We start from the raw sequence: 12,826 nt of genomic DNA on the forward strand, positions 1-12,826 counted from the left end.
CGGGCCGGGCCGGGCCCGCCTGGCCTTCCCGCGATCGCTTGGGACGGAGTGGGGGTTGCCAGTCACACTCGTTAAAATGGAAGTATGGAATGTAGGATGTACTGAGGAAAGCGGCCTGTCGTTCGACTTAAAAATAAAATCAGAAATACTAATTTTGGCAGTTCTGCCTTCCTGTGCTGTGTGTGGATTGCTGCACCCTCAACCTGTAGGCCCTGCACGTGGCCTTTGCTGCCTGCCCTGCACTGAGGCGGCTGAGGGGAGGTCTAAGCGCTCTCACCTTCTCCAGAATTCTCAAATCCGTCTATAAGTACTCCCCCCCCCTTGATTCCTGTAGATCTCCTGTCTCATCCCTCCTTTCCCGGGCTCACTCTTTATTCTCACATCATGCTCTTGATTGTTCCCTCACCGTGTTACAAGCTGGAAAAGGTGCAGAGGGGAGGAAGATTTCTCTGATAAATCACCAGCACGAGCGGCAGATGAGAGGGAGTCGGGCCTTCCAGGCTGCCTGGTTTTTAGGCACATTTTAGCTGAACAGTAGTTCAACAAGCACATTTTTCACTTTAGCTACTGCAGGGATTTGCTCAGTACAACTGCCATACTTCAGAAATTAGGTGCAAAAATACAGTTGTACCTAAAGTTCAGCTGAGAAGCAACTAAACTTTATTGTTGTCCTCAATAACTACAGGAGGTAAAGGAAGCAGCACAAAGATTAATGCAACTCATAGTGGCAGATCCCTTTACTGTGATATAAATGCACTTAAAGGTAACTCAATAACTTCCAATTTAACTAAAAACCAGTTTTGACTCACGAAAAACCATACCTGCATGTGCCCCCTAGGCCTGCAAACTGCTGCAGTGATCTGCACCCCAGGGGTAGGGCGGGGAGCGGTTCTGGAACAGTCTGCACAGAGGCACAGGACTGACTGCAGTGAAGATTCAAGTACACTTTTATTTTCCCTCATATGCAGCGATACAGGTAATTCACAAAAGAAATTCACACAGTGTGAACTCTCTCTGTACAGCTGGTATGTCTTATTTAATTGGTTCTGTCGGTCCTTCTGCTTGTTCCTCAGTTCCCCAAGGCAGTGAGCCATGGCAGCAGCTGTGGTCAATCTTTCTCCTTATTTAGCCATTTTTCTTCACCGGTGAAGTACTGCAGGCTGGCTGTAGTTCTTGTTCTTTCTGCAGGTTCTCATTTACTTCAGCAATCGCTTTGGAAAGTTGTTTTTTTGGTGTGAAACAAACAGATGAAACAATCTTGACTCCAGTGTGTTTCAGTGATTTGGCTGTAATTGCTTACTGTATTTTAATTTTTCAAGTACAGCTACTGATATGTTACAGTTTTGTTTTTAAATCTAAAAATAGCTGTTTGTTTATTGCATTGGGGCCAGTAACTTGCGGAGATCACAATGATCCACGGAGCAGTACTGTGACTGATTACACGCAGTTTATGCAAGTCAGTGTTGTGTCTCTTTAAAAAAGTGCAAAACTGAAAGGCCATCAAATCTTAAAGAAAGAAAGATCAAACTTAAACTGACAATTAAAGAAAGCAAAACTTTGAGGAAGATGTGATGATTCTGGGTTTCTGGTCTTGTTTTAATGTAATGGTCCACAGAATCAGCAAATGCAAACTTCTCTGGGCTGTACCCCAGCTGACTTCGTGCCTTGTCTATTCGAAATGTATGAGTTATAGAAACGTTCTGTACCTATAGGGCAAAAGAGTGAACATACAAAGATATGAATACATAGGAAATTGGAGCAAAGTCTGTAAATGGTAGCAAAGACAGTTAAAGGAAAAGTAAAATAAAACCTACAACATTATATCGATGTCCTATTGATGTACATCACATTATCTTTAAAATTGTTCACTCAAAAGGAGACTCTCGAAAGCCCAAAGAGGCTGTAAAAGCTGCAAAGGAGAATCTTTTAGCCTTGAAAACATCCACAAAAAGTGTTCTGCACTCATTTATGTACCTGAGGAGGCAGATAAAAGCTATCTCTTAGGTGCCTACAGGTCTTCAGAAATTAGGGCCCAACTGACTAGCCAAAGCCATACAGGATACTGGGCTGTGGAAGGAAGGAGCTGAAGGAGCCTCTCCCAGATTGCAAGCAGAAGCTCTTGTCTTTTCAAAGATTACGGTAATAAGGGTAATATATTGCCTAAAATGTACACAATGCATACATTTGCCGTGGAAGCTGGAGGCTGAAGTAGTACTGGGTGGATTTTACTTTCTACTGACTTAATCTTAAATTGTACCTCAGTATTAACATGCATGTATGCATTCTGTGAGAATTAAGGGGAGTTTACAAACAAAGACTTTACCTCATTTCTGGTCAGCAGTGGGGACAGTTCAACAAAGGGCTTCAGCATCAGATGAAGGTATTCCATTGTCATGGCTGCGTAACAAAAGATTTCTGCTTGAGGTAAGAGCGGTAAATTGCTGTACTATTATGATTTTGGTGTATCTTGCGCTGTCTTTGATAGAGAAGGATAATCGCCTACCTAAGAGCTGAGAGCACCATTACTAACATCAACAGGACTACTTGCTCACCAGGGGTTGGATTTAATCTTAGTACTTCAGTCAGCCTGCATTAGGGTGCTTGGGTGAAAAGGGCTTGGAGGGTTGGTGACAGGTCTAGTGAAAAGATCATGAGACTTCATAAAGAATGTGGTAACAACAAAATACTCAAAAGTTGGATTCTGTCTTAGCTGCACATGGGGGTTGATTCTAGAAAGAGCATGGGATACAGGAGAACAAGAAATTTATCCACACAGCAAAGCAGATACTCTTCAGCATATTTCATGAAGTCATGGATTTTTACATTTAACTTTTATATTTATACCATTAACTCCACAAAGTTATACATCTGTTAAATCCTACATAAAACCTGTTTTTGTGAACTTAAATAAGAGAACATTCTGTTTTCAACACACTGCATAGAGCTGAACTTCACCCCTAACTGCTGCACACTAGATGAGCCCACAGCATATTATTTTTATACATGCAAATGAAAATTGTGGGCAAATTAAAAAGACTCCAACAGTATATTACAACTAGGAATGAGGGTAGTGTGGACAGGAAAGAGAAATATTGATATAATGTTTTTACCTGATACATAAACTAAGGATGTGGGAATACGTATCCGTGGTTTACTGCAACCTAATCTTTCAAACTGAAAGAGATTTAAAAAACAGTGAAAAAAACCAGAAACCTCAATCAAGTTTTAAAGTTTTGATACAGAAGATATTTGTGGAAATATTTACTGATAGAACAGAAAAATTCATCATTGCTGTTACTATTTGAGTTTTCATTTTCAGAGGCTTCCAGTTAAATGTCACATGCAGACACTATGTAATTTTCAAGTGGCAGTCTTAAAAAAAGGAGGAAAAAAAAGTTTATAATAATTGATCAAAATGTCATGGTGTGCTGATACCTAATTTAACATTGTGACATATTTATGGTTTTGAGCACATCATTAGCAATGAAATGATCTTTGAAAATAATGTATATTACAGATTAATAATTAGTATTCATATTTTTTGTCCACCCAAAATAGCCACTGTTTACAGAAACGTGTCCAAGAACTGAAGATCATGGCAACTCAAAAAAGGATACTGGTTTAGATGGTCCTTTGGTCTCAGTGGAGACAGTTGCTTTAATGTAGTATTTTAGGTAGGCTTTGTTACAGCGCTAATCAGACTGAACTTCAAGGAGGAATTAAACCCACATTCAGAACGGAATTCTGACACCCAAAGCAAACATACCAAATGTTACATGCACACAAAAGCTGGAGTTGTATACAGTCAAAGAAATTAATGTATTTGGAGATGAAGTATATATTGCACGTACAAGTGGAGTTAACCATTCAAAAAGGTTGACTTCTTCGCCGTCATTAATGAAATACACCTGGCCACTCTGTTGAGAGGTAGAGAAGAGATAAGTTAGCAAAAATAATACTGCATATATATCGACTTCTTTATCTCACTCCTTATGAATAGCTTAAAAATAATATAGCAATATAAAATATGCATGGCTGTACATACAAGTCAACAAACTATCTACACGTGTTTCAATCAGTTGCACTAACATGCAATGAAATTGGTGGACAAGTGGTTTCTGTAATTAATGTGCCTTGGTATAAATTATTTGTTACAGGTGTGCCTATACAGAATGGCTGTACGGACTATACAGAGATTACCAAATGCACTGGAAGTGGTGCGTTATCTAACTTGTGCTCTTAATGCATATTCACCAAATATGGGGTGGGACATGTTCTGCTCTCGGTCCAGTTAAGACTCATTGAAATCCATAAGACTCCATCTGTGTAATCAAGGCGTAAGTCACCTCTTTCCATTTTGCTTTTAGGGTTTTGGAAAAAGTAATTTAACCTACTCTGAAAATCTTTCTAATATACTTTAAGGGTAGTGCTTCCAGGTCAAATAAAAAAGTGTATTTACAAGGAGGAAAACAGTTGCAACTATTTTTGAAATCCACGAACCCAAATGAAATGTGCTTTTATTTGCATACGGTATGGGAAGAAGTGATTATCACAGTTCAGAACATTAAGTCCAGATCTATATACAGAGGAGCAGGAGATAAATCTGCTTGAACTTCCAAATTCACTTCCAACATAGCAAACATACTTTACTCTTTTTCCAGAAATGGCAAATATTATATTATGAAAATGCAAAGATGGAGATATTCTTACAGAACGGAATATTCCAACTCTTAACACACTGCACAGCCAATGCTGCCAGGTCCCACCCTCTTCATAGCACATTTGTAAACTAAAAACACAGACAACAACATAAGCTAAAGGACAATAACACAAACATTAATTACTGCTACTGCAGTAGTTACTATAGTACAGGATTCAGTACCAGGATCCAATGTCAAATGAAAACTGTCGTGCTTTTATTGTTTACTTACAGCTATGTAGTTCTTTTCAGGGGTGAGAGCCTCAGCAGCTAGAATCTGAGCTTGTACAAGATTCTCTGCATGCACCCAGTTCATTTTAGCAGAAGGATCCCCAAACTTGAAGCTAAGTAGGCCTCTCTCAATATTCTTCTGTAGACATAAACAAACATGAAAACAAAGCAAAATGGGTTTTAAAATGATGTACAGTGCACTTTCTTATCCAGCTAAATGTAGGTTTATCTCTACTTTAAAAAAATACATGAATCAATTAAAAGAATCAAGAGAAGTGCAGAGAGCTCTAAAAATTTTGCTCATGAGGAAGGATCAAAGAACGTATTGAACACAATACGTCCTGAATTTACAAAAAATACAAGTCTGTTCCAAGGGTGAGTAAAATATTGCATGGAAATGTAGGATACAGTTCTGAATGGATAAAAAGTATTCACAGAATTTGATGAAATTTAACAAATAGCTTTGGCTGGGAAAAAATGGAAGGTAACGCTAGGTGTCACATTTTTTCATTTAACAGGTACATTTTAGAAGCTGTGAAACGTGACAGTTTCGGGGGGGGGCAAAAGCAAACATCTCAGGTTTAAACAAAATGACATTTGCTATTCTTAAAAATTATTCTATTCAGAAGATGATAAAGTATATTTTGGCTGGCTTCAATATAATTCCCTACCTCAGCCACAAAACAAAAAATTTATTATGTGGTAAGCTTGAATCTATTATTTCCTCAAAGCTGTGTGTAACTTTATATTGTACTGATGCTGTTAAAATAACTGACTGATATAATTCTACAGGGATCATATGCTGAATACTGTACTAGTCCTACAATTTAAAAGACAGCAAGCGAAAAAGAGTGAAACATGAGCACCTCAGCTGTTTGCCCTTTAGTAACCTACTGTACCAGAAGGTGCTTCCCACTCCTTAACTTGTTTCATCGGATAGTGAAAGCTGTTAATAGTTGAGACTGGAAATAAGATATTTTGCCATCTCTCTTTTCATTAATATTTTAAACCATTAGGTGTAAGTTGCATGCAAACAGACATTTGAAATATCATAGATTGGCCTGAATCTTACCATTATAGTAAGCATTAAATTATAAAGCCAGACTTAACATGTGTTTGTGTTTCAAAAAAAGGCTTTTTTAATGTACTATACATTCTTTACAGATATAATATAGTGCCTATCAACAAAAGTTATAATATCCTCGGCAGGCAATTGAATTGTTGAATTGCTGCCCAATAAGAAGTTCAGTCAATCACAAATGAGTGATGCTGTTGTATATCATATAAAATTCTGCTGATTAAAAAATTAAAATACATACTGCCAGCCTTGGCAAGTGTCTTTGCTCTTCTGGTCCATAGATTCCTGGTGGGCGAAGAACACACGTATAAAGTATTCCACCTCCTAGAAGAATCGATAAGATCATTCTTAAGTGACTTTCACATGACTACATTTTATCTTTGTATGAACCAAAGATCGTGGTAGCAGAACTTACTCTGAAATAAATTAACTTCACCATCTTAAAAGATAATACATACCAAAAGCTGTTGAATTAGTAGTTGGATATTACGTTGGCAGAATCAGAACATGCAAAATAGCAAGATAAGGTTCAGAGAAGTCCTGCCAGCATAGTTGGATTCCCAGAAATTACGATATTTGAAAACCTCTTTCTAACCAGTCCTTTGTGTCTGTGCCAAAGCAGTGAATGAATGTGCCAACTGTGGTGATGAGTTTGTTGAAGTGAGCAATTTCTTGGTAGGAAAGTAGAATGAAACCAACTAATCTCATACAAAATTATTGATGGGAAACAGTGACTAGCAGTACAAGATAGAGCTGAAAGGTTCTCTCAACAGTAGGCACAACCACAGCCAGCTCCCACTAGAACTGCTGTAGACGCTCTTGATAATTTCCGTGGGAGAAAGGACGGACCATCATAAAGATCCAGTCACTTCCCAAGTATATCAGTTGGCTGGTCCATCATCTGCTGATAACTGTTCTTAATAGTACTTGAACACATGCAAAATGCTCAATCCTGCTATGGCACAGGATCAAAATGGAATGTTTGGAACACTGACTCGTTCTGGTTTCATTGACAAATGCAGAACTGTGTACTGCTCCTTAAATTAAGAGGGACTTTGATGTGAAGAGCTGCTGAGGAAATAAGGAAAAAACGAAAACTTTATTTTTTAAACAAAATAATTCTATTGGGATGGAATGCCCACCAATGACTTTATATCTCTTTATAGCCCTCTGCAAGTATCAAGTGAAGAGAGTCTTTTCTGTAAGTGGTCTACAGCTAAATTTAGCTCAGTATCACTTGGTCACATAGAATCATGTTGCACTTTACATTAATTTGTTTTGCACTGGCAGTTATAGAATCTCACAGGTGAGGTTAAGAATTCAAGTGTGTAACTGGCTTCCTCAACATGGAAAACTTCGGGAAGCACTAATAAATAATTCCAGGCTGTAGTATCAGGTGGCTTCTCCAGATTTTAATATATAGTTTGGCGGGGAGGGGGAACAATTTAATCAGCATTCATGTTTTACTTATGTTGCATAATACAGTGACATTGAACAGTTTTTTTTGTTTAACTTATAGCTGTCTTCATATTTTCAGTTGACATACTGAACTCATTGCTACCATGCTAAAACCTTTTACAGACATTGTGGGAACTTAAAAACAATTAAAAGTGGTTTTTAAGTGGAAATCTTTTCATTTGTGAGAGAGGGTAGATAACTTGATTTCATAATTGCTGGACAATCTTGTCCACTAAGGATTGATGCAGGATACAGGATGTTAGTGAGGAAGAAGAGGAGGAGTACATTCTACTATGAATTCATGCTAAAACAAAAGTACCTGCTAGTGGAGTTCCATTAGCTGCTAGTACCATTTGTTCTGCAATTGATTTGGTTCTGGAATAATGATCAACATGCTACAGAGAAAAAGCAAATATGTTTTTATCTATTCTTGAAATGACAAGGCAGAGGGGCATCTCTTCTCCACTAGTTTTTACTTGGCAGATAGCAAAAAATACCTCAAAATACAGCAGCTGAGGGTATTAGTTCAGGATAAAACACATGCATATTGCTAAGGTAAGCAAGCATTTTTGTTTATGCAAATCCAGTTAATTAATTTCAGCACATTTGAGAAGCAATAAATATATGTATGCTTTGAATGCTGCCAAGAATGTAATTGATCACTACTTTGTAATCTGGATTTCTTTTTCAGGTAATGGAAAAGTCAAAAGCCAAGTTTTGAAGTCATTACAACTGGTCTGAATTATCCTGTTCACTTTCTTGTGGTATGGTCCCAGAGAAAATATTATTTGATGTGTTATTCAAAATATTATTCAATGTTTTCTCTATCCATCTCTACTTCTTGAAAGACTATGAAGTACTTGATGGAGAGAGGAGAGACACAGAACCCAACTGTATGCAAAGCACACAGAAGTACTTTCTCCTTTTTAATTAAATGCAATAAACCCATATAAAAATAGGCTGCTTTCCATATTAACTCTACATCGAATATACATCATCTTCAGTAAGGGAGAAACAGAAAAATCATATAAATAATAAATGGCTAAAGAGGCACCAAGCCATAAACACAATCCCTATGTCCAGGTGGAATTTCATTAATGTTAACGGGACGCTGTTATTTTCCAAAATCAAGGCGTTGATAGGAGACAAAGACATATACACTGCAATGTACATAAAACTGATGTGTCATGGTTGTGGATAGCATCTACAAAGAGCATAAAGAGTTTTCTTTCTTCTTTCTTGTACCTGGATGCTGGCATCAGGCAAGACATGGTCATGAAAACTCCAGGCTTTTTCAGAAACAAGAAAGTAAACCAAGAGGAAACTTGAAAACATCATACAACCAAAATACCTTTTCAATTGGAAAGTATGGCACAGTTTCCTCATCACCATCTTCAATAGGAAGCCCTCCAAACACGACATTTACCGTACTGGTGTATATCAGTCTAGCAATGTTCCTTTGTTTGCAGGCTGCGGCAATGTATAAAGTAAATTAGTTTAGTGGAAAATGAAACAATATGGAAAAAAAGTTTGTATGACCTTTTTCTGAGAAACTGTCAAAAGAGCAAATCCTTCCATTTTATGACTGATTTAAAATGCAAAGCATATTTAACAGGAAGACATCAGCATAGAACCAAGTGCTTTATAATCTGGCACACCCTAATTTGGATGCTGTAAACTAATGCTGTGCCTCTAGGAGGGCTGCTACCAGCCTGCTGAGGTGTCTAGAACTCCATCTGCTTCAAGGGCTGCCCACTACCTGTGCACAAGCTATTAGATAGCAACGAGGTTTACTGCTACAAAATACACATGGAAATAGTTAACTCCTTACATGGGTACGGATTCTGACATCAGGTCAAACATGGTTATGAAAAGCTGAAGTAGTTGAACTACAGTGCTGGCTCTCATACCACGCCCCATAGCAGAATCGAGCATTAAAAAAACCCCACAGTGACATGTTTATGTTTCCTCATCTGCCAAAAAAGTATTTGTTAAAAAATAGTGTGTGCCAAAAAAAACAACTGGCTTTTTCTAAGTGGGATAATATTTTGATATGCTATACTAACACCCAATGGTAGGGTTAGATACATACCATCAATGACAAATCTTGTTCCATGAATGTTTACCGTTTCAATCTCTTCTCTGTGCAACTAGGAAAATAAAGAAATTGTGCATTTTTAAACAATAATATGTTTTAAATTCAATATGGAGATGTAATAAATGTCCCCAAATAAAGGTAATAAGTTTAGTGCTTTGATTATAAAAAAGATAATTTAGACTGCTGTTTCAGACTTCAAGAAGTCAAATCATTATTTTTATACTGAGCCTGTATTTTTCTTGTATTTTTACAGACTGGCCTGCTTGAAGCAAAGAGAGTCTCGGTGCTTCTAAACATATGTTTCCAGTTATTATACATCTTGCAGCAATATGTTAAATATCCATGTTTCAGTAGCAGTTCAGTGACCAGTTGCCTCTACCCAGAGCAATTCCAAGTATGCATTTCTCAACCGCAAACATCTTTGAATAAGCTCTTCTATCCAGCTAAGGTAATTACTGAAATTCCTTTTATTAAATAAGGTAAGAAAGGAGGAGTGTGTGTTTGTAACTGTAATCATAGAAATTGTGGCTCAGGGTCCTACATCAAGTACATCCTTACAGCTTTTTACCCAACAGCAAACAATTAAGACTTGAAACACAGCCATTGTTATAATTTAGCTATATAAAATAATTTATAATTTAGTTCAGGTTTTATTCCTCCCAGTGACCTTATAGCTAGGAGTTCCATGCGAAAGGTTTAGGGAAGGATCAGGGTTTTGGAAGGAACCAGCCTCCCTTGTCATTTCTTTTGTCCTCACACTACTTTGGAACTCTTTGATGCCATTTCCAACTCAAAAGCCCTCCCAGGGTGCTGGTGGAGCCTCTAATGGGGAGGAAATAATTTCCCAACTAGGAAAACAGTGCTGTAAGCAGACTGCTTGCAGATAGCACACCACTTTGCACAGAGCAATTTACCAAAATAGCATGGGCATGGATTCAGGCTCCAGGGGTAACGTGAAGAGATAAAAGCTAACATGCAGTGTTCCAGCATCAAGTCTCTCATCCTCAGTGTGGGCAGTCACACAGAAAAAAAAAAAAAAAAAGCTATTTGGACTCACTTGCTCTCTTCCTGACATTCCGTATGAAGCTACATGAAACACACAGTCAGCCCCTTCACAGGCTGCAAATATGGCATCATAATCCCTGACATCTGCCTGTAATACATAATAAAAGATATTTGGACTTGAAATCAAAGGTGCAGGTTAGCATTTGTCACATGGTGGGTTAGTGCAGAAGGAATGCATATATGTAATTGTACTTACTGTACATCCTGGGACTGCAAACTAGGCCCATTTCAGTACTTGCTGATAATCATACTTTTCTTCCATAGGACTTAAAAGGACTTTGAAAACATTCATTAAGCCTTGTAATACACCCCTAGGTTCATTCTACAGGTATTTAACTAAGGCACAGATGAGGGCAGTGACTGGGTCCTGAGGAGTACTTCAGAGTCAGGAGGTTAGGTGGGTACTCCGTGCTACACATTACAGGTTTCATTGTTTTCCTTATTTCAGATATACTAAAATCAGTTGACCAAAAATCATATGGGATATTCACACAGTTAAAAAGGTTATTGTATTTTGCAATAATTTGCAGTTAGGTATTTGGATTCTGTGAAAACTAGTAAGACATAATGGAAAAGGCAAATGAACTAACTTTGACTGTTATGAAGATATAATTTATCATACCTGGATACACACTACTCCATTGGGAATTTCCCAGATAGGCTTGTGTATGTCATACAGAACAACAGAAGCTCCTGCAGTGGCAAGAGCACATCCCAGCTTGTACCCAAAATAGCCTCCGCCTCCTGTCACCACTGCTCTCATACTTTTTTCATTCAATGCTCCAGCATTTCTGTTCACTTTGGAGTTACAGGTTTGGCGCCAGGGTGTTTCCACTCCACTCAGTGTAAGTTTTCTGTCAGTGAAATACTGTCTTCTGTTACCAGACACATGTAACAATTCTCCTCCATGTTGAAAATTGCTCCATAGCGCTCTGGGATGCAGAGGATTCCAGTGAGTTTCATGTTAACAAGCTCTATTCATAGCAGCAAAGTTTTACTTTAATGCAACCTGTTTAAGAGAGATAAAGACAAAAGCAAAACACTAGCTACAAAATTTCCAGATTTTGGAGATTTATTTTAAAAGACCCATTTAAATTTTCTGCTTAGTGTATAAGAGTTTGTTTAATTGTAATTTTCACATTTTACAAACATTTAAAATGTCTGTATACTGTATTAAACACAGCATCCTGAAAACAAATAACAAATGTTGTGTGTTTTGGACTAAATATTTGCAAATGGTATCCAGAATAATAAAAGAAAAACGAAAAAAAATAATTCTCTAACACAGAGAACATGAATTCAAATGTTTTCCACAATTACGTCAAAACTAGAATAATAGTACAGACCATAATTTTTTATTAGCAGAAGATAAATTGCTGCCTATGTGAAACGCATCTCCTGGTCTTAGTTCAATTCCTTCTGGCCTGCGTCACAAGCTCAAAGATGGCCTTTAGGGGTCAGATGTGATGTAGGGCCATACCTGAATCAGAAATCTTGAACTGTCAGGGAAATTCTAAAGATGAAAAAATTGCATTTAAGTTTCTGTGCTTAAAAAACAAGCAAGCAGGGCCAAGAAGAACAGCAGCAGAACAAAACGTCCCTTAGAGCAGAAAGAATCTTTAATGCTTCTTTCACTTGTCCCTGGTTTATCACAAAGACAGACATCATAGAAAAGTGGTATTTTCAACTCCTTTCTAAGAAGCAGCAGCTGAATTTAAATTAGGAATACACTGTGTTTTTCTCATGGACACTGATGGACTTGAGATACAGGAGGATTTCAGAAGGAAAGAGGAATGCCTGATACTTTATATCTTTAGAAGGTGTGTCAGAGGACAAGGCTATCAAATCCCTCACTTTCAAGGGGGACTAGAATAAAATAATTGCTACGTGACAGAAAGGGTCAATGAGTACATTAAGAAAAAAGTAATAGCGAATCATTTATTTCTTAAACGTGGAGGTTCTTTCCCACGCACATATCAACGGTCAAGGGTTCATCACTGACAGACAAGGCATTTTAGAGGCTGTAGCTACCGATTTCCTTGGCTGCCCGCATCCCTTCCCGGTGCCGCAATAAAAGATTAAAAGTCACCCGAGCTCCTGCAGGTATTCTCTGCATCTCACTTGCAAATGTGCCGGTTAAAGCACGCTGCCAGGGGACTGCGGGGCCGGGCCACAGGGAAACTCGTGCCCCGCTCGG

General features: G+C 38.0%; 1 protein-coding gene across 1 annotated transcript; it reads right to left on the reverse strand.

The window, feature by feature from the left end:
- Nucleotides 1–1,457: 1,457 nt before the first annotated feature.
- Nucleotides 1,458–11,637, reverse strand: LOC104155819 (putative short-chain dehydrogenase/reductase family 42E member 2). Its single transcript, XM_009703709.1, is given in 12 exon segments — nucleotides 1,458–1,706; nucleotides 2,324–2,397; nucleotides 3,111–3,174; nucleotides 3,852–3,917; nucleotides 4,932–5,069; nucleotides 6,250–6,332; nucleotides 7,786–7,861; nucleotides 8,818–8,936; nucleotides 9,559–9,616; nucleotides 10,622–10,717; nucleotides 11,252–11,532; nucleotides 11,535–11,637. Coding segments are annotated over 12 exon segments (1,362 nt in total). The 5' UTR covers nucleotides 11,593–11,637.
- Nucleotides 11,638–12,826: the final 1,189 nt, after the last annotated feature.

This window comes from Cariama cristata, unplaced genomic scaffold (assembly GCF_000690535.1).
Source record: "Cariama cristata isolate BGI_N322 unplaced genomic scaffold, ASM69053v1 scaffold41517, whole genome shotgun sequence".
Classification (NCBI taxonomy): Eukaryota; Metazoa; Chordata; class Aves; order Cariamiformes; family Cariamidae; genus Cariama; species Cariama cristata.